We start from the raw sequence: 23097 nt of genomic DNA on the forward strand, positions 1-23097 counted from the left end.
ACTCTAATAAATGTAATGGTTATCCACTGTTGAAGTAAATATTGAAGTAAATACGGTATGACATTGCAAAATAACAGTAGGATGCTGGCAACTATAGTTGTATATCTATAGTGTATTTACATAGTGTAGATTCCCACTTCAGTTTTTTTTGAAACATAGTAAGGAAGGTTGCAAACTTACATTAAAGATATTGGAAGCTGTTTACCATTTTTTGCTGTGAATAGCTTTATGCATTCCATGATCTCTAAACATTTATGCTATTTTATAACTTCTTAGTCACAAGCGGCTCCTACAACACACAAGCCTCGTTGATAAATGACCATGCAAATAGAATTTTGCATAGTTAGCTGAGGTCCCAGCGTCTAATCTATGTCAGTCGATAATATTAAATATATATATTAATGCTGCAAAGGTGCGGACATGGTGGTTCCTCTCTGGGTCTGTAGCTCAGTAACTCAGGGTGACCTCCTCCCAGTGAGTAATACATTCAATTCATTACTGATCATAATTTTAATGTCATAAAAAGGCACCTTCTAAAGAAGGATCAGTCATGAATAATGGTGCTTGACATTGAGTTTTATGGTGATATTATTGTTTTGTATGGTTTTGTGCGTATACTGTCAGATTACAGTAAATTCATGCAATTAGTTGCATTACGTTCATGTTAGTTTAAATGAGATTTTGACTGTAAATGATAGTAAAATGATAACTTTATATTGTGACTTCACAGTCAGCTGTGCCATCAAATTGCTGACATATCTGTGCGTTGCTGTAGAAATAACTAAATGTTCAAAACTGTGATGTAACAAGTCAGATCAGATTACTGTGATGTAGCAGTATGTTTCTGTAGAAATGAATCAACTTTAATAACTGACATAAAAAGTCAGATCAAATGACTGTAATGAAGCAGTATGCTATGGTAGATAAACAGTCAAATCTGTAAAAGTAATTCAACTCAGATGCCTAAAATTAACTGCACTTTGTTGCTTAGTGATATTGTGGAATACTGTCAAGTGGTATTTCTCACAGTCTTTGTCTGTTAACCCAACGCAGACACAAACATTTCAAAAAGGGTAGAATACAAATTAAAAAAAACATTCGAAATGTGGCCTTTTTTGCATTCTCAAACACATAATTGTATCCATATGCACTTAACTGATTCATAGTATTCAGCTTTCAACAACACTGACAACTGGATGGATAGTCAACAAATTTGGAGGAAATTGATATAAAACTGTAAAAAAAAAAAATCAGGGTTCTTGTTACTGTTATAGTATATAAATATGAACTTTACAATTTGTGAGTGCTGTTGATCAAGTCTGACTTTTGCTGCCCCCAAGCGGCCAAAGAATCAATTCTTTGAAGGTTTCAATCTGCTGAGTCTGCAACATTTTTGCATACTTTGAGGCATCAGCAGTATGAACGTTGCTTGAATTGAGATGGTTGCATAATATCTGACAGAGGGACAGCCTTATTATTCTAACAGAGTATTTAACTTATCAGTCATGATGTTCACTATGTAAAAAATGTTGTTTGTAGAGTTAATAAAGTCTTTTATTTCATAAAGTTGTAATACAGAAATAGGTCTGTCTTTTGTCAAAAAAAAAGCTAATTTCTTACATAATGTGTGACTCCTGCTTTAAAATTGTGTGTTGAAGGACCATCTGAAATTAACAAATTCTACAATAATTTGCACAGTGTCTGGCTATGGTAAATGGTGTAATTATGAAAGTGTGCTTTTCAAGCTCTCCAGCAGGATTTGTGGTTTGGGGGGTATTTAAATATATATACAAAATGCAACTATTTAAAGGTTTACATCCCACCCCTAAGCCAAAAAAAAACCCAACAACAAACAAACAAACAAACAAATACAAGTCCTTCCCCAGTGCTTAAAAAAATATTTGACATGCCTCCCTTATTTTACAGCTTCCCCTCCCCTCTTATAAATAACAAACAGTCCCTAACTTTTATTACACCAACATACATTGGTCGACATTTTTGTAACATTTCAGTGCATTACAGTATTTGTAACTTTATTTATTTAGAATACAAACATAATACATAGCCCATTGTGTACGCTTTGTAAATAATATGAAAAAAACATTTTTTTTTTTTTACCTCACATGTTGTGGAGGAAACGTATTTAGCAATTACTTGCTATTCCTCCTACTAATCTTATAACCATTCATTTTTGTGATCGACTTCTTTTTGTTTTTTTTTAAACCAGAAAACTGCCTGGAAAACTTTACTCAACCGAGGTCCTGTATGTTCAATAAACTATAGAGGGCAGCAGTGCACTGTAGCTGCATGTAATCTGCAGAAATGACACGAAGAAGAACCGGATTTAGAAAAGTGACCAAAGAGTCTTTGAGGAAAGAGCCTCATGGAAAGCGCTCGAAAAAATTACGACTGGATTAACGTCAGAATCTAGTTTTATTGCCAAGTATATTTACATATACAAGGAACGTGACTTGGTGTTTTGGCGCAAAACAATTTACATAAAGGAAGAGAAAAACAGTGAATTTAAATAAAATAGAACACAAGATAAAAACATATAGAAGCAATTTATATATATATAATAATAAAATAGAATATAAGGGACACAAAAAAGGTATGTATAGAAGGTGCAATGGAGGGATTGTACCGTTTTGGGGAAGTACAGTTACAGTGCAAATATCTTAAGTTTAAATAATTAAATGACCTACAGTGTGCATGTAAAGAAATCCAGTCCACTGTGCGTTAATGTAACGTATAAAAACTGACTTAGCATAACATTAATGTAATGTTTTCAGACTCGTGCTGGATTAGAGCCTGTGTCATGTGGGCGGTTGGGGGGGTGGTATTGTTCATGATGGTGACAGCAGATGGGAAGAAACTGTTCTTGAGTCTTGAGGTTTTGGTCCTGATGGAGGGTAGGGTCTCGAAGTCATTATTCAATAGAGAGATTCAATTTGAAATTACATAATTATTAATTGTGTGGCTGCTTACACTAGGTCTTAGATCCATCATAAAACAAAAATAACGACAAAAACAATGTCACATAGTTTAAGGCGTCACGGAACTCATGAAATTAATACTGACATCATCATCTGCGACGCCATCTTTCTTCCAAAGCCGTTATCCTACTTGGTTTTTCTCGTTGTGACCCATCTTACGTAGTCAAAGAGTCTTTACAATTACCCATAATTCCCTTGGAGCGTATGACCTGTCTCTGGCCTTGGCGTGTAGCGCGGTGCAGCTAGTTGTCAGTGCGTGCTGGCAGTGGGATTAATTAACGCCAACCAGCTCGTGTTCCTGTCCGATTAGTCGGCTAGTAACCTGGGAGCCGTTACAGCGGAGCTGAGCCACAATGCTGAAATGTAGAAGTGCATGGAAAAAGCTTGCACCACTCGCTCGAGCCTCCTCCACTGTGTGCCGGCAGAATGTGAGAAGAGCAGGTACCGTTAAGTTTAGTAACTAACTAACACTGGTAACTTGGTGTCTCCTCGCTAGCTTGCTTCAATTCAGACACATTTTCATTGAAGCATGATAGTGGACAGCGTCGACAGTTTGTCAAACCAGACGGGGTATGTTTTAGTTGCTTAGTTTGAGTATTTTGACCTTCGTCTGGCTGTTTGAAAGCTAATGTTGACTGAGCTAATTAGCATAAAGGTAACATGCAGAAGTCAATGGCATTTCGATAACTATTTCGGCTAGCTTAAACCATATTGCACTTAATGGGTTGTAGCTTTCGCCTGAAATATGCCTGAAAGCAACGCTAGTACATCAAAAATGGACTGTCACATATGTTTTTCATTCAGTGCTTGTTTGCAGTGTGCTTATTACAGGTGTTACGCCATAGTTTGTTCCCCCACAGATATGAGCGTGCTCACATAGGCCGATTTTGATTTGAATCACGGGGGTTTTTCAGCACCTTGTGACCCTGAAAGCTTAAGCTGAGGGACAACATGTCCCACAGAGGCTTCCTGCAAACTGTGCAGGCAGGATAGTTAGGTTGCATCTGCAATGATGAAGCGAGGAAGCAATGGGGAGTTATTAAATGAAAGTTCGAGTCAAATTGTGCGCGCGTGCTTTCTTTAATTAGCCTAATTAACAAGCACAAGGGTTCTTGAGCACACAGAGCACCAAAGTGTGCCAGTCCCTTCATTCTGGGGTGATGAGAAGTCAAAACTCATGCTGACATGCAAAGATGTAATGTTACTCAGCAAATCAGCAGAACATGCTTACATCGTGCAGAGACATCTTTCAACTGTCAGAGCCTAAACGCATATTCTGTAAATATAACAATAATAATAATAATAATAATAATAATAATGAACTTTATTTGTATAGCACCTTTCCTACAATAGAATGCATCTTCACTTGGACAGAACCCACGAGATAATACTAGGAAAAGTCAGATAAAAATATTGATAAAAATAGATTACACAGAATCCATAACATATGATGGAAAATGAAACCCAGTGAGATTATGTTAATTAAAATGAAGCTAAAAATGGACTGTATACAATTAAGGAAAATACATCATTTTGAAGAGGTGCAGCAGTGAGAAAGTGCAAAGCAAAATGTAAAGCAGTTTAAATATATCATACAGCCATCAGCATTTACAGATATTTACCCAACTTTTTACATGCCTGCAGATTTCACCTTCACCAGCAACAGTCATACTAAAGGGACAGTTCACCCCAAAATAAAAAATAAAATACTCTTACCTCTGGTTTTATTTATCAGTCTTTGTTGTTTGGATGTAAGTTGCCAAGTGTTGGAGTTATTGGCTGGAGAGATGTCTGCCTTCTCTCTAGGATAATGGCATTAAATGGCACTCAGCTTGTGGTGTTCAAAGCGCCAAAATAAAAAGTCGCTTTCCAGAAAGCATGACCCAATTACTCAAAATAATCCACAGACCTTGTTGTGAGCAGTTTTATGTAGGAACTTTTTTCTTACTACTGAATTACACCCACTGACTGTACCACTGGGTAGAGGAAAGTGTGCATCTTCTCATGGATGAGAGCATGAGATGCGTGCTTCCTTCTGCACTTTGATACAGTTGGCAGAGTAAGTTTTATTGAAAAAAAAATTTCCTACATGAATCTGCTCACACCAAGGTCTTTGGATTATCTTGAGTAACCGGGTCATGATTTCTTTCATTGTTTTTCAAATGTATTTTTTTGGTGCTTTGGGCACCACAAGCTGAGTCTAGTTCCATGATATTGGAGGAAAGTCAGATGGTACGTTTCGCCTCAGTGTTGTTGGTGTCTGGCCAAATAGCAAAGTGAGATATTATTGACTGAACAATGAATTTATAATGGTATTGTCAGTGAAGTAGCTGCAACCCAATAAGCCTTGGGGAGCATCTCCAGCCATGGTTTGAAGCTCCACTTTTAGTGTTTTATTATACATACTTCCACTATCCAGGAAAAGGTACAGTACTCACAAAATGTGACACATTTCATCCAGAAGACCAAATTCAGTGTGTCAGTCATGCTTGTATAGTGCACGTCTTTTAGATTTCCTGCATTTGTAATCGACCTCTACTTTTTCCTTTTAAGAGCACTGATGCAGATTTGACTGATCAAATTTTTTTTTGTGTGTCAAATTGTTTTCAGGGTTCAACAATGGGAGAATACCAGCATGTGTACCTGCGGCTCACATGTCCACCGGGCCTGCAGGCGGAGGTAGGGAAAACCAGCTGTACGCCCTCCTGGTGGGAGCAGCTTGCGTCGGTGGTGGACTATATGTGAGTTAACTTCTGTCGTAAAATACAGCACATGCATTGAAAATCACAAGTAATCACTTGATGTCAATTTGCGACCGAAAACATTTCACAGGCGTACCGAACTGTCAAGGGAGACCAACGAAGATATATGCAGCGTATTGGTGAAATTGAAGCCAGACAACAGAAATCATCTGACGAAGAAGCAGCCGCCCCCATCAAGTCCGAGCCTCCTGGTGAGCAGTCTCTACTAAGTCATTTTAGTGATGGTAAAAAATACTGTATGGTAAATTCCAGAAAGAAGTCAAAGGATGTTCCTATCAGAGACACAGTATTATATAGTGGTAATTTGTGATCATTTAAGAATGTCATTATTTTGTATTTTGTTTTACTCTAGCAGTGGAAGCCGCTGAGACAGAGGGTGAGTAATTTCTCTTTCATTTCTGAGTAGGTATTTATCTGAACATGTATTGATCAAACTTCAACTCTGTTAATGAGTCAGTGGCTCGTAAAATTTAACCATCTATTCATTACAGTGAACAAAGAGCTTGTGCAGGAGATACAAATATATTAAACATTGGGCCTCATTCACCACTTTTTAAGTTTTTTCTTAAATTTGTACTTGATTTGTTCTTAAAGTGGATATATTGGCATATGTGGTATATAATATACATAGCTATGCTCTCATTGGTGCATAATCAAACTGAGAATCATTGTATTTTTTCACCTTATAATGAGTCCTTTATATCTACATAAGGAGCAGGTCCTCATCCTCAGAGTCTGCCATGTTGATCTACAGTGGCTTAGAATGGACAAACCAAACACTGGCTCTAGATGGGGCCATTTGCGTTTTTAGCATTTCTTCGGTTGGCCACCATCGTTCTTCTACATACTTGGCAGATAGGAGACGTTTGGTTGTAATTTGCAACCTCATTGCTTGATGCCTCTAAATCCTACACAACAGAACTTCAAAATGACATTTCTTTTGAAACCATTTTGATGAATGAGGCCAATTGCCTGTGTGATATTTGCTGTATCACTCTTTTGACTGAAAGGTTTTCATTTTTAAATCGGAGTTAAATGTTATTTGGTGTAAGATTATACTTGTAATCGGGTGACTCTGCAGGGTGCAGTTTAGCTGCCTTTGCTGTGCAGTGGTAACAGCAGAGTTTGAGACTGCAGAACAATCTATATTCAAATGTCAGGAGAATTGATTTAATTTCTCACTCGAAACCCTCCTTTCGCTCTTATTAATAAACCGTCTGCATGTCATATAAATGAAAGAAAATAGGCTGAATTTTAGTCAGGGCTAATTATTTCACATCTAATGTTTAATGTATTTGTTCATTTGTCTCTCAGCTGTCACTGAGCCAGAGCCTGAGGCAGCACCGTCACCGGAGCCCGAGGCAGCGCCGTCACCAGAAGAGCCAAGCCCTCCCGCCCCTGAAGCAGAAGTAGTGGCCTCCACTGAAACAACTGAACCAACCAAAGGTTGTCTGCTTCATACTTTTCTATACTCTGTTATGCATGTGTAACAAGTGCCTCCTGTATGAACAGTATGTTTGAACCAAAAAGAAATTGGGGAAAAACTTCAAAACACAGTAGACGTTGAAGTATGTGTACTACCACACTTTGTATCATACCTTGTACACATATTATCCTTCAAAGAGAACTGAGATGTCAAAAATGGTGACACTAACTGGGGAAGTCAGGTTGGTACAAAAATAGCAGGCTGTAAAATACACCTGTCTTTCCACTGCTCTTTATACCCTGTTCTTAATTCTCCCACACTAGTAAAATGTTAAAAATACAATTTTATGGTGATGATATGTTTCATACACGAGGCCTGTTAGATATATAGGCTTGTATTGTCTTGTCTGTGTAGTTAGTGTCCACAATATTCAGACGGTGACAAGTTCACAGCACGAGCTGTGACTTTGCCCTCTGGTTGCATGTCTAACTTTCATTCACCTTCTCGTATTTAGTGATGCATGTGTCCTTTTCAGTGTCTTCTGTTGGGTTTAATTTATTTTGTGTCCTCTAACCTTGTATATTAACCCATTACAGTTTCAGTACAACTTTGCATTCTCATGTACAGTTCGCTCGTCCATTCTGAACTGTAAATATTTCTGTTTTGGGGGGACAGACTCGTTGGATTTCCATTGGATTTCTCAACATTTTCTTCAAATATGCTGCCTCCTGGTGCACTTTGTCATATTTGTGATATAGAATGGGACCCCTCCTTTCTGATATTTTATGAATGTCATACTTGGTGAAACTTTGTCTTAGTACTCACATTTCTTTTTCACTGTTTATGTGATAGTATTGTTAATAATTAGAAGCTGCCCTGTCAAGTGGGTTGTATTTCTTACCTCAAAGTCAAAGTCTTGCACAAAGTCTTCACAGCAGTTTCTGGTGAACATCAGTGTGGAAAGACATGTTTGAGTGAAAAATAGCAGTGACACTGTCATCAACGCTTAGAAATGTTCCAACTCCATACTCAGCTCCTTGATAATGTTTCGTTCGATTTGGATGGTATAGGAAATGTACATCTCTGTACAAGTCGACCACAAATTGGGCAGCTTCCACTTGTTACTATTAGAGTGCATGCCTTACAGAATGTTCCCAGGGTAAAGCTCAAGAAATGCATGGATGCTGATGGTCTTCCCCTTCAATTTTCTCATGAAGAATATCATTTTAACCCATGCTTTGGATTGCCTCAACAGCAGATGAACCAGTGGTAGAAGCATCTCCAGCAGAGGCAGCAGAACCACCTGCTGCAGCTGTAGTTGAGGAGGGTAAGACATGAAAGGAGCAGGGTGGGCGATAGATCGGATTTCTTTTAGGCCACCAACATGAGACTTGTTTTGGCGTTTCGGTTCCCTCCCTCTTACAGACACACACAGAAAAAGACTCACTAACATGAGTCTTCAGATGTACTTTTCCGCCCGTCCAGACCACTTTCTCCTGAGTGATAATATTTGGGCAAAACATGTGTGGATAAATCATCACTATTAACGGCGCCACAGTAACAGTTCAACTTATTGAGTTAAACAGTAGTCTGAACAGGCGGGGTGTCTGTTTTTTGTATCTTCAGGGCTCCAGACAGTGACTTTTTAGTCACAGTTTGCAACCACAGAGTGCCAGTGCGAGTTACAAATACTATTAATATATGAACTGCGGAGCTGTTGTTATTTTTCCAGGTCACAGTGAATAAATCTGTCCACGGTGCCGCTGTAATAGTTAAACTTGGGGCTGTGTGTATTTGTTTCTGCAGAGTTCGGATTGTGATTATGGAGTCACATTTTGTGACGATGGAGCACCAGTGCAACTTGCCAGATTTTATTAATGTATGAACTGGAAAACTGTTAGTTTGATTCCAGCTCACAGTGAATAAATCCTCACGGTTAAAGGTGCAGCGGTAACAGTTTAACTTTCTGCTAAAATCCAAATGTTGGGCGGAATATTCAAGTTCACAGTAAAAACATAATCACTTCCAGCCCAAGAAGAGCCGGGTGCTTCAAAATAAAAGCACCAGTCATTCTGCTTTGATAACAATACTTTATATGATTTGATTATAGCATAACTTTATTATAACAGCAGCTACATTATTGTAACTGTAGTTTATATAGTAAGTTTGTATTTTAGTAGTCTATAGTAGTTTAGAGATGTTTAAATATAGAAATATATATTGCATAATGCAATAAGGCCTAAAAATATATGGATACTACTGTCAAGCCATATTGCCAAGCCCTGCTCTGATCTAATTATTTACTCATTCTTTTGGAAGAATTGGACTAATGCTGACATTTAAGATGTCATTCAAACCTCAGATTTTCCATCTGACCCGAGTCTGTGGAGTACATACATACTGCAGCTCAGTTAAGATGTATTTCACGTATTAACTGTACATATTAACATTAAAGGTAATTATATTACTTTGCCACTATACTAGCAGAACCATCCCCTCCCTCTGAGCCATCCCCAGCCGAGCTTACAGAGCCGCCCCCTGCACCCGTTGTAGCGAGTGGTAAGCACTCAGTCGGACCTGTGCATGGAACCAGAGATATACACTTCTGAGGGTTTTTTTTCTGTCTTAACTATTCAATGCTCCGGTTATACTAACAGAACCTCCAGCAGCAGCAGAAAGCCCCGCAGCAGAGCCAACCGAGCCTCAACCTGAAGTTGTGGCACAGAGTGGTAAGAGTCCAGCCTCGGTTGGAGTGGGGAAGCGGGCAGTCACCGATACTTTGTTCCATTTTGTTAATTTCAAACACTTTTTCTCCTTTTTATATTTTATAGCTTTTTCCCTCTACAGCTCTTTTCCTTGCCTGTTCATGTCTTTCTCACATTGTTTCAGATGCATTTTTCTTGTAATGATAAAGGTTAATCTCACTCATAAGTATTTCCTTACAACTCTGGCCACTAACATACTCACATCCTTTCTGAACGGTTAATATTTCTGTTTTTGTGGGACACAGTTGTTTGAGTTTTCGGTATTTCCTCCAAATACGTTGCCCTCTGGTGCACCTTATTGTCATATTTGTGTTATAAAATGGAGCCGCTCCTGTGTCACATTTCCTGTGAATGTGACCTTAGCTGAACTTTGTCCTGGTATATTGCTCATTTTTTCCTTTTAATGTGATAGTGTTTTTCATAATTGGAAGCTGCCTTTTGAAGTGGATTATATTTCTTATCTCTACACTTTTTGCACACTTTGCCTAAGATGCAAAAAGTCTTTGCAGCAGTTTGTAATTTAATTGGGAAGTCAGAAAAAAAAGTTGCTGCAACTTTTGAACATCAGTGTGCAAAGACATGCTTGAGCAAAAAATAGCAGTGACATTGTCATCATTGCATACGGCGGTTACACCTCCATACTCAGCTCACTGGTGGTATTCATCATGGACATCTCTGCAGAATTTAACCACAACTTGGGCAGCTTCCTCTTATTATTGTTAGCGTGCATGTCCTGCAGAATGTTCCCAGGGTAAAGCTGAAGAGATGCATGGATCCTCGTGGTCTTCCCCTTTAATAATCCCTTAAAGAATTGAATCTTAAATTACACTATGAATTGCCCCAACAGCAGATGAACCAGTGGTAGAAGCACCTCCAGAAGAGGCAGCAGAACCACCTGCTGCTCCTGTAGTTGAGGAGGGTAAGATATGAAAAGAAAGGATGCTCTGAAATAAGTTTCTCATCCTATTGAACATGTATTCAGATGCATTTCTTTCTTATCTGAATCAGATACACAGTACAGCTCAGTTAAATATGTATTTCACATAATAACTGTGGTGTACATCAGAGTTCATTATATAACTTTATACTAGCAGAACCATCCCCTCCCTCTGAGCCGTCCCCAGCCGAGCTTACAGAGCCGCCCCCTGCACCTGTTGTGGAGAGTGGTAAGCACTCAGTCAGACCTGTGCATGGAACCAGATATATACATTTACCATTAGGGCTGGACAATGTATATGGACATTGATATGAGACTAGATATCGTCTTAGTTTTTGAAAAACAGAATATTGTAAGTGTGTCCTTCTCCTGGTTTTAAAGGCTGAATTACAATAATGACATTTTCTGAACTCACTGGACTGTTTTAGGTGCTATGTTATTTGCCTTTAGACATTATATCCACATTACAAATTCTTTATTATTTATTAAAAAACCTCATTGTGTATTTATTTGAGAAAGCACCAGTTGTTAACCCTACATTATTATGTTAATATCAGTATGGAGGTAATTGGTCAAAAATATTGTGATGCTTCATATTCTTGCTGAACCCTGTTCATGATATCTGAGGGTTTTTTCGTCTTAACTGGTTAATGCTCCGGTTATACTAACAGAACCTCCAGCAGCAGCAGAAAGCCCCGCAGCAGAGCCAACCGAGCCTCAACCTGAAGTTGTGGCACAGAGTGGTAAGACCATAGTCCAGCCTCGGTTGGAGCGGGGAAGCGGGCAGTCACCGATACTTTTCCCTTTCTGTTAATGTTAATATTCATTTCAAACACCCTTTCTTCTCCTATTTATATTTTTGACCTTTTTTCCTATTACAGCCTTTCTCCCTGCCTCCTTATGTGTTTTTCACGTTGTTTGATTTTATGTAATGATAAGGTTAATCTCACTCACATGAAATTGCAATTTCTTTTTCCATTTTCACATTTCAGGAGTATTTTTGAAAGTCATGGGTACGGATGAGCGTCAGAGATTGTGCACTGATTGTGTTTCTCTCCTGCTTTTGCTTTTTGCCTTTCTCTTTCCCTCTCTCTGTCACTCTCCCTCTCTCTTTCACTCTCCATCTCTCGTGCTTGCTTTTGCTTTTATATGCAAACTCCAGGAGACTCGGCACCTGTCGCTCCCAAGATCCCCTCACACGCCCCCTACGTCCTTATTGGTGGAGGCACAGCCTCCTTCGCTGCTGCCCGATCTATTCGAGCCAGAGACCCCGGTGCAAGGGTCAGTCAGCATCTGTTTCCACTGTTAATGCCAAGCGCAGAATTCAGTTCATCATCCACTATATCGTACTTGAGTTTGTCAGTTTGTGTCATGTACTATAGCTGCCGTTTTTGAATTCTTGCTCCCAGGTGTTGATTGTGACTGATGAGCCAGACCCTCCATACATGAGACCACCTCTTTCTAAGGAGCTGTGGTTCTCTGATGACCCCAGTGTGACGGAAACACTGCGATTCAAACAGTGGAATGGAAAGGAAAGAAGGTGCGTTTTAACTTTCTTGTATTGTGCTTTTGGTTTTGGCTCTCCTTGAATTCTTTCTGTCTCAAAGGGACTTTGCCTTTCTTACTCAACATCTGTCCACCTCTGCTGTGATAAGTTGTCCATACAGTCACACCATGTTGTCCTGTGGCGTCTCTTTGCTGTTTTTACAAGGGAAAAGGGAAACGTCACTGTTTTTGCACCAGGACTTTATTTTCCCTTATTTGTGTCGAAGAGATTAATGGAGACAACAATTATTAAAATTGGTTCAATACTGAGAAAGAGGGCTACAGCCGTGGGGGCGAAACCGGCTGCAGTGTTATGCTTTGGGGATTTTGTGCACTGTCAAAGTAATTTCCACTAAAAAGTGTTTGTTTTTGCCACTGACGGGCAACGGAAAGGACCCTACAGATAAATGAAATGTTTTTTACCTTTTGCTGATCTGGTCTGTTTGTTAGTGTGTGTAACCACGTCTTGAGCAAGGAGAACTCTTATTGTGCATTGTTGAAATTAGCTAAATATTTAGCCATGACATTTACAATCTTTCACATAACACAAAGCTATGCTGTCCGTACTACAACTCAACAAACTGTACCCCCTGTCTCCAACTCTCTCTAACTGTTCCACTGTTATTTTCCTGCAACACATCACCTCTTGTTATGTTTTAGATCAAGCCTTCTCCTTAAGTGAGAATTTGTGAAAATAGCAAACAGGCCAGCGAAACATCAAAAAAAAAGTTTCATTTCTCTGCAGGCTCCTTTCTGTGATACTGTCAGACACTTATAAGAATCTGAGACAATCTGCAAAAACAAACACTTAGTGGACGTAAATATATGGTGCAAGTTTCCCTTTAGCTATCTGCACAACACTCTGTTCTTACTGACTTCCCCTTTTTACAGTATTCATAACAAACCATTGTTGAACAAGACTTGCATCATGTCCTGTGCTGCTTGGATTTTATCTTCTCCAGGAAAAAGCTGTTGAACACAAAATTTTTGCAACTTGGTATTGTCATAATACCAAATAAAACTGATACTGTCTGAAGATTTCTCATTCCTATTAGCTGGCTCATGTGTGACTTGCTGCCTGGAAGTTTTATATTTTATTTGAATAAGAAAAAATGTTCAAAAAATGTCATACTTTTGTGTTTATTTGGCAGTATCTACTTCCAGCCGCCATCGTTTTACATTAATGCAGAAGAACTCGATAGTGCAGAAAATGGTGGAGTGGCAGTTCTCTCTGGCAAAAAGGTCAGTTTATATTTGTTTTCCGTTATGACTCAAGCATCAGTATGTGTATCTTATTGGAAGATGCTCATTTTTTACTTCATAACTGCATTTTTATTTTTTTTTACAACAAACTTGTGACTTGGTCCATTTTAGGTGGTTCACATGGATGTGAGAGGCAATAAAATAAAGTTGGACGATGATACTGAGATTTCCTATGACAAGTGTTTGATTGCTACAGGTAAGCCTATTTAATATTTATTTATTACAGTGTGTGGTCGGTGTGAACTTGATAGAGTCTATTGTCAACTGTTCTCTACAGTTGAGTCTAATGTCAACTGTTCTCTACAGGCGGTGTGCCAAGAAATCTACAGGTCATTGAGAGAGCAGGAGAGGAAGTGATGAACAGGACAACGTTGTTCCGTAAGGTCAGTGTTTCGCCACAAGGGGGCGATAGCTTTGTTTCAGTTTGGGAATTGCCTGCTGATTGTACAAACCTCCAAAAAGGGTCATATTTTGCTTGTGGGAGTTTCACTATTGGTTTGACATGATGGATATATTAAAATAGAAGTATTTGTGACTATGAAAAAGTTGTTTGGAAGTGTTGGATAGCAAGAAATACTCTCTGAATGTTGATTCCATCACAGGTAGAAACTCCAACAACATTAAGGCGGATGCTGTGTGCAACTTTACTTTTGTTTGTCCACTGATCTAAAGTTTCTTATAATAAGAATCTTTACAGTCACATAATAAGTGCACAGATAGCCATATACTAATTGAAGGCCTTTTTTTATATGTTAAACAGGTGTAATTATGTGACATTACCAAAAATATTCTAAAAAAAAGTACATTTGAAATAAAAGTTGTTGTCTTCCACAGATTGAGGATTTCAGATCACTGGATAAAGTCTCCAGAAACATCAAGTCCATCACAATTATTGGAGGCGGCTTCTTGGGCAGCGAGCTGGCCTGTGCCCTCGGCAGGAGATGTAAGACTGCGGAGCAAGATGTGAAAATGACTCAAATAATGTTTCACAGAATTAATTTGTTGCAACGGTGTTGAATGGCTCATCCTCTTTTTTCTTTTTAAGCAGCTGACGGTGGCCTGGAGGTGATACAGATGTTCCCTGAGAAGGGAAACATGGGAAAAGTGTTGCCTGAATATCTGAGCAACTGGACAACAGAAAAAGTCAAGAAAGGTTCATGTCCGTTTAGTTCTCTAGCGTGTCTGAACCAATGTTTTTAAAATCTCATTGCTTCTTCTCTTATGAAATATTCCCCCTTTGGTTTTCTAGAGGGTGTGAAAATTGTCTCGGAAGCTCTGGTGAAATCTGTTGTCTACAAAGATGATAAGTTAGAAATCCAACTGAAAGATGGCCGATTGGTAGGTCCACATTTTTGCACAAATTCAGTCTAATTTATGAAATGAGTCATTAGTTACTGATTATCTTGTGCTTCACCCTGCAGGTGAAAACCGACCACATAGTTGCAGCTGTTGGCCTGGAGCCCAATGTTGACCTTGCCAAGTCAGCAGGTCTGGAGGTGGACTCTGACTTTGGTGGATTTCGGGTCAATGCAGAGCTGCAAGCCAGATCCAATATTTGGGTGGTAAGTTAATGTTTATAAGATGGCTCAAATATTCCAATAACACTGAAAGGATCATGACTTGCTGAAATAGTGACTGATTTAGGTTAAACCCCATGTTCCAATTTTAATTTAATGCTATGTTTTTTCAAAAGTTGAGATTAATGATAAGTGGATCATCTTTCAATGAGTTAATAGTCATGTGGTGATATAAGCAGACAAACATGTATTTATTTTAAGACCCAGTGAAATGAGGAATAGATTTTCCCAGTTTCAGTCCTGTGCCCCTGTCTTAACTGATCATTTATCTATTGTTATATGACAAAAAAAGTGAAAAAGAAAGTAAAAATTGATATCAAAGTCCAGTTGTTGTTTTTCTCTCTTCCAGTCAACTGGTTTCAAATGTTTGACTTATCTTGCACTGAAATCCTTCCAATCTGTCAGTACGTAATATTACCAAAAGTCAATTATTGTGTCTGTCCGACTAAAACTGGACTTTTAAAATATGTGTAAACATGTTTGTCCGACGGTATTGGACTAAATCAAATTTCTCAAAATCGGACTAACAATGATAGTTTGGGCCACACTGATTATATAAAACCACACACCAGCAATTTAGAGAGAAATGTGAACAGTTGTGGTTTTGGATATCACTGGGGAAAAAAACTTTTTCATTTTGAGAACAATGTGACTGAATTGTTTTTAATTCATTTCCCTCGTACACCTCAGAATCTAACAGCAGGGTTCCCACACCTTCTTAAACATCAAGTTTAAGTCGTTTTTTAGGACATTCTGGGCCCACTTACCTTAAATTCAAGGAACCAATGCGCACACTTTGTTTCAGTGATCAAAGTTAATTACTGTTATAACGCTGAACATTTTTATAATGACAGGTAGCAGGCTTTACAGAAGTTCAACAACAACAGACAAAAAAAGAGAGAGGCTTGAATGTGTACACTTGTGTTACAGATGGAAGACTGCATCAAAACAACTTCTATTCAGTTCTTGCAAAAAATACAAAAATTCAAACACTTTCAATCTGCCATGTTGATGCATTGCTATTTTCAAAAAGGCCTTAACTTTTCTTTAAATTCATAATCTTTCAAGGATTTCAATGAGCCATAGGACCCTGCACTTAATCTCACATAATTGTAAGCCTACTTGCTTTTTAGCAGCCCATTTAATTGTGAAGGATATGATTTCATTCTTTCTTGTGACTGTACACTGCTCAAATATTCAGACTCACTGATCACAATACAGAAGCTAAAATCACTTTTATTTGGAATTCAAACATGGCAGCTCTTTTTATCAACCACTTTTAATGAGTTGGTAAAAAAGTACTTAAATGTTAAATGAATTTCAATAAATTTAAGAATAACTAAATATCTTGTGCTGGATATTTGAGGTTTATTATGATATACTTATTAGGTCGAGATTAGCTGCATACAACATTTCATACATATTTTAGTTGTTGAGTGTCTTATTTTATTGTAGTGCCCTTTATGGCAAACTCAGGTCATGATCCAGAAACAATGCACCTCTGTAGACATGAAATACAGTTGTAGTATAGTTAGAAATCTAAATCCATGCCACACATTAATCCCTTCTGTCTTGATCTAGGCAGGAGATGCTGCGTGTTTCTATGACATCAGACTGGGCCGCAGACGAGTGGAGCACCATGATCACGCCGTCGTGAGTGGGAGACTAGCAGGAGAGAACATGACAGGAGCAAGCAAACCCTACTGGCATCAGTCCATGTTCTGGTGGGTATAATTAGGGTAGTTCCTATTTCCTGCTAGTGACGTTAACTCAAGGTTTTCATGGGTCACAAATTCAAACGGTTTTGCAAGTGAGAGCTGTGGCTGTGAGCTATGAAACCAGCTTGAAGTTGAAATGAAGGGAAATATTTAAGAAAGCGAGGGCCAGTCTGAATAGTTAATTGTGCAGGCCCCCACTTATTGAATATATTTAATAAGTGGGCACTGGAGCAGCATGTACGATTTCACAAATGACTCGGATTCAATCCTTTTAGACGTCAGATGCACATGCATGATTGCTCTGAAGTCTTGAATACCATTAAGTTCTAAAATATTTAAACTGCCTTTAGAGGACATTAGGATAGGAATTTCCAGCAGAGGGCTGCGCTACTCAGCCAGACATTTTTTAAGCCCATCATAAATTCACTAACTGCTAAAAACATCACTGATATGATTGCTAGAGGACTCTACCAGATATTCAGGGAGATGCCAAAAATTTAACTGCAGTGTGGATTGTGGTCTGTACTGTGCAGATGAATGTTGTGACTGCATGTTTTTAGCAGCTGGTGAAACATGACACACTATTGACATTATTATTACATTGCCATCCATAAAATAATGCACAAACATTCTTCACGCTATCATGCAGTTGTAGTCAGATGATATTCCTGTGCCAGTGTAGTCAGTGTGTGTGCAGAATTAGGCTGCCTTAATGCCTTCTGGGCATCATGTACAACGTCACCTCATGAACCAGCAGCAGCCAGTTAGTTCATTTGAAGGTCATCAAGTCCATTTTTTATGCCACATGATGTGATAAGATTTTGGTGATCAAAGGTCAAGGTCACTGTCACCTTGTGCCTCTTTAATGCAAAATCTTAAAAAAAACCTTGAGGGAATGTCTTCAAATTTGGCACAAATGTCCACTTGGACATATCAGTGAACTCATTTGGTGGCCAAAGGTCACGGTTATCGTGGCTTTGCATCTCATTTTCGTGAACAAGTTATCTCAAGAGGGCCGTGATGGAATGTTCTCGAATTTGGCACAAACATTCACTTGGACCCAATGATGAAGTGATTGGAATTTGGTTGGGCTGCCCCTTGAAAGTCGGAGACTCAAATCTTCTTCAAATCTGCTTCAAGTCGAGCAGTTGCTTGTTTGTTTTTTATTTATTTTTGACTTTTATGCAACATTTGATTCCAGCAGCTGCAGACACACTTGCAAAGGGGCTATACTTGGCCCTATTTTGTTTAGTAGGGTAATACTACAGCTCACAGCAAGTTAATGCACTGCAGTCTCTTGTTTTTGTTTTAATATCTAGTGTCGGCACAAAATGTTGCACATTTGCAGTCCGTCTATAGTGCTGTTATGTTGTTTACTATGTCGCTGTCACACTGAATGTCTTGCAGAGCCTGTTCAAACAACAATATGAGTTGGGTACCCTAGAATTTAGGGTTCAAAGTTCAAGGTCACTGTGACCTCACAAAACTTGCTTTTGGCCATAACTCAAGAATTCATATGCTAATTATCACAAAATTTCACAAAAATGTCTAATAGGATAAAATGATGAAGTAATGATTTTTTATATCCTAAAAGCTCAAAGATCAACTTCACTGTGACATCATAATGTTGTGCAAAAACACTTTTCTGGCCACCATTCAATAAAACAACTCAGGAACAGAAGGGGAGACATTTGGTCAGATTTTGAATTAGGTGTCCACCTTGAAACTGTGCCAATTGTCTAGAACTTCTTGTGCTGCCGGGCTGAAGATGTGTATGAAGCATCCATATTTTACAGTATGTAGCTTCTTTGCAGCAAAATCCATATTTGACACATTGTCAGCTGTCATGGCAACATTTGAGTTTGGACAGACATGGATGTAAACTGTACCTGCAAATGGTTCACGGAGGCATACAACTGTGTTCAGTTTATTCTAGTTTTCATGTTTAACTTGTAAACATGTGATATATGCACTGAAAAACATTTCAACAGACCCAAATTAATATCAGCCATAGGTCTGGATGTTTCTGAATGATGTGAAAGTTAGTGTACAGGCTCTCTGGTAGAATGACCACAGTGTGTAATTTGTTAATGTCATTTCACTGTGACATTACTTCAGGTCATCAGCCAGCTTGAAACTCATCCGTCACTGAAGTTTACAACTAAGTTTTTAACAAGTGCGCTGTCAGTCCTGCTTGTTTTGTGTGTGTGTGTGTGTGTGTGTGTGTGTGTGTGTGTGTGTGTGTGTGTGTGTGTGTGTGTGTGTGTGTGTGTCAAGAATGGGAGCTGCGTGAGATACACAAACATAAATAGTGTTTGTTTTTAAAGCTGTTTTGACAGTTAAGTTTTAAAATCTTGAAAGTGCTGTACTTCACTTTTGAGAATGAACTTCAGCCCCAAAACTTTTTAACAGAAATTTGCAGAAGATTTTGTTTTTGACACTTCTTGGCACAAAATGACAAGCATGTTTCCCTGCAGTGTTGGCCTATATTGACTCAAAGCAACAGTTGGTGTCTTTTTATGAAAACTTCTTGTTGTATTTGCTGAAACTGTCACTATATCCACAAAGTAGTGTATGAGAGCGATATTCTGTGGAAAAAAAATCATGCCCCTCTGCCCCTCCTACTGCCTCTAACAGCATTCACTAGAATCTATCAGTATTGAGAAGTCTCTAATGATTCTCTAAAGAGTCTGTTACTGAATTTTTCATAAACATATTTTAGTTAACTGTTTAGCTGTTAAATGAAAACGATTGCGACTGGCCGCCACGTTGGAAATAGTCAAGGGATGCACCAAGCACTGTCCACTGCCCTGCGGCCAGAGCAGATTTTCAGAATCTTGATTCATGTGTGATCTGCACTGTCTAGTTTGACAATATGACTGCAGGTTATGAGAAGTGATTAATAGCTACGTTAGAGACTCCTCGGCTCTGATTGGTTGTCTTTTGTTCAAGTGTGGTAAGGCCATTAGAACCGCAACAAGGCAATAGAGGAAGCAGAGGAATATAAATATTTTACATCTCTCTCATGTACTTCTGTGTTAACAAAGTGGTAGTTTCAGCAACTATGACTAAAAGTTATTAATATAACAACTACAGTTTAAACTACAAAAATAAAATATCAAAGATAGAAAAACTGCTCGTGCACAGCTGAGCCTGATGAAGCTGTAAGCGAAACGCGTTGCTCCATTAAAATCTTTATCCTCTTTTCTAAGTTCTGTCTTGAGTGCGGTATGTAGCCACAACATATGTGGCTTTTCTTTACGTTTGTACAGAAATAATATAATTAGAATGGATGGGGGGAAAAAAGCTGTTTTGTAAAAGGTATATTTGTTTAGATATTCTTTAATACCATGTAGCACTGAAAGATTTTTTCATAGTGCGGGAAAAAGAAATCAGCGGTAAGAGAATGCTCTTGTTCTGAGAGCTTTGAATCAAGTTTTTCCTTCAACGTGTTTTCCAATCTCATGTGTTTTTACGAAGGAGTGACCTGGGACCTGATGTGGGCTACGAGGCGATTGGAATAGTTGACAGCAGCCTACCAACAGTAGGAGTGTTTGCCAAAGCCACTGCCAAGGACACACCTAAAGCTGCTACAGAACAATCAGGTATTTCTAAATTCCGAAGCTAAATGCAAAAATAATCAATGTGCCCCAGTGTTTCCCCTACAATGTTACAGGCCAGGTCAACGAGACCCCCTGCCGGGCCTAAACGTTTGTGAGGTGCAGATCATGTTGCTTTACTAAGTCAATGAGTATTTATACAGGTAATAGTACATTCTGAAAGATATTTGTACCTGACAGAATAACCTACTCCAGATTAATACTGGTATAAGTTCACTCTGATGCCACATCTGCCACATTTCAGTATGTTTATACAGGTAGTAGTCCATCCTAATCAATATTTGTACCTGACAGAATGACCTACTGCACCTTTTTACAGGCAGTAGTTCATTCTGATAGATATTTCTACCTGAGAGAATGACTTCTTTACATTCATATAGATTGTGGTCCGTTCTGATAGATATTTTTCTTAACAGAATAACCTACTCCACATTTATACAGGTTAGGAGTTCATTCTGGGAGGTATTTTTATCTGACAGAATGACCCAATATATATATGTATACAGGTAGTAGTTTGTTCTGATTGATATTTGTACCATCAGAATGACATACTCCACATTTCAGTACATTTATACAGGTAATTCTCCATTCTGATAGATATTTCTACCTGACAGAATGACATACTCCACTTTTATATATGTTTATGCAGGCAGTAGTTCATTCTGGTAGATATTTGTACCCAACAGAATAACCTACTCCACATTTAACTATATTTACACAGGTAGTAGTCTCTTTTGATAGATATTGCTACCTGACAAAATTATCTACATTTAATCGGTGTCTCCCCTACAACCTTACCAGCCTGGCACAGAGCCAGGTCGACGAGACCCCCACGCTGGGCCCCAATGTTAGTGAGGTTTGTGTAGGTCAGCAAAGTACACTGTATTTTTTCTCTTTTAGAGGTAGAAGTCATGATCCGCCCTACTCTGCTTCCGATTGGCTGGCACTCTATAGTTTAGGCCATGTATGTACTTAGGGACCTGGATAAATTGTTGGAGACAGAACCTTGTTCATTCAAAGAAAGTTGCTCAGTGACATATGAAGGCAAAAGTGTTGCAAACTGTTGTGTATAAAATTACCGTGATGTTGGGGCACCCAGTAGCTCAGTTGGTAGAGCAGGCGACCCATCTACAGACGCTATGTTCTCGTTGCAGTGGCCGCAGGTTTGATACCGGCCTCAGCCCTTTGCAGTATGTCATCCCCTCTCTCCCCCCTCTTTCATGCTTAAGCTTTCCTATTTCCAATAAATGAAAAAGCCAAAAAAAAATATTGAAGCAAATTACCTGGACAAATGGCTCTGCTTCTGTACTCATAGAGCAGGCACACTAAAGACTTCACCAGTCAAGCTGGCTACTTTCAATTGTTATCAGATCAACTGGATCAAAGCCCGAAAGTGAAACAAGTCATTTAATGGGGGTTGTTTGGCTCAAAAAAATGGATGCACTGATTTACAGCAGTCTCATACACACATATATATATATATATAAGTCTATGGGAAAAAGTATTTTTGTCACCAATGGCATCATGTGACGGACTTCTGAGTTTTTGCCACTACCTAAATTGGCTTCAAAGCCGGGCACACTTCCGCACAATAAAAGTGAAGAAAAAGGCAGCTCAAATATACTTAAAAAGAAAAAAGATTCAGTTTTACCTATTAAACATATTGCAGGAACTGGTATCCGTTCAGAGAGTGAAACAGAGGACACTGCTACCAGCCCAGTGGCCTCTTCAACACCTGCTCCCGCTGTGGTGGAGCACAAAGACGAGTACGGAAAAGGAGTCATCTTCTACCTTAGAGACAAAGTGGTGGTGGGTATTATCCTGTGGAACGTGTTCAACAGAATGCCCATTGCAAGAAAGGTACGTCACTTTATTAGAAACATGATTTTTGCCATTGTAAAGATTTAAAAAAATAGATTTTGGTCATAGTAAATCATCTGTTACTTTTAGATCATTAAGGATGGAGAAGAACATGCAGATCTGAACGAAGTGGCCAAACTGTTCAACATCCACGATGATTAAAATGGAGGCTGGCACTCAATGTGGGAGGAGAGGTAACGCTTCATGTGCAGACTGAACTTTGGCAGCCATTGCCACACTCTTGAAGACACCACTGATCACACATAAAACAAAAACAGGAGGATTCATGTAAATTATGTCATGTCGCTGAGATCTTTTTCATATTTGGAATTTGTATCTGCTGCACCTGCTTTGTTTGTTTGTTTTTTTTTCTTTCCAGGAAAAACCATCGTCTCATATTCCACCCAGCGTTTTGCACATGTATTTTTAAAATCATGGTCAAGATGTGATTGTCCTGCTTTCCCCCCACCAGGCTGAAAATGCTGAGCATGGATTATTGTTTTCCTCTGTGTGATCAGAGCAGCTTGTCGTGAGAAAGGCTGCAATAAAGGCTATTTTTAAATTGGAGTGATCCCGTTGTTTTCATTTTGCTCCTATTATAGCGCAGATGACAGAGAAGTTGAGCTGT

At 38.8% G+C, this 23097-nt stretch overlaps 1 protein-coding gene across 12 annotated transcripts; it reads left to right on the top strand.

Annotated features, from left to right (window-relative positions):
- Positions 1 to 3194: 3194 nt before the first annotated feature.
- Positions 3195 to 23036, top strand: aifm1 (apoptosis inducing factor mitochondria associated 1). Of its 12 annotated transcripts, XM_042499146.2 has the most exons (25): positions 3195 to 3437; positions 5607 to 5737; positions 5829 to 5949; positions 6111 to 6134; positions 7073 to 7204; positions 8440 to 8511; positions 9669 to 9743; positions 9842 to 9913; positions 10797 to 10868; positions 11041 to 11115; positions 11558 to 11629; positions 12049 to 12167; positions 12296 to 12426; positions 13583 to 13673; positions 13806 to 13890; positions 14001 to 14077; positions 14529 to 14637; positions 14740 to 14847; positions 14944 to 15032; positions 15116 to 15256; positions 16853 to 16995; positions 20470 to 20594; positions 22279 to 22469; positions 22560 to 22663; positions 22849 to 23036. In XM_042499146.2, exons 1-24 carry the CDS (start codon positions 3350 to 3352, stop codon positions 22629 to 22631), a joined length of 2415 nt encoding a protein of 804 aa, XP_042355080.2. In that variant the 5' UTR covers positions 3195 to 3349; the 3' UTR covers positions 22632 to 22663; positions 22849 to 23036. The 12 variants fall into 12 exon arrangements, with proteins under 12 accessions (XP_042355080.2, XP_087944291.1, XP_087944294.1 ...); XM_088088165.1 differs by having other exon boundaries at positions 22560 to 23036; XM_088088168.1 differs by having other exon boundaries at positions 14743 to 14847; positions 22560 to 23036.
- The last annotated feature ends 61 nt before the right edge of the window (positions 23037 to 23097 follow it).

The sequence above is a fragment of the Plectropomus leopardus genome, chromosome 15 (assembly GCF_026936395.1).
Source record: "Plectropomus leopardus strain MGB_pleo_1.0 chromosome 15, ASM2693639v1, whole genome shotgun sequence".
Classification (NCBI taxonomy): domain Eukaryota; kingdom Metazoa; phylum Chordata; class Actinopteri; order Perciformes; family Serranidae; genus Plectropomus; species Plectropomus leopardus.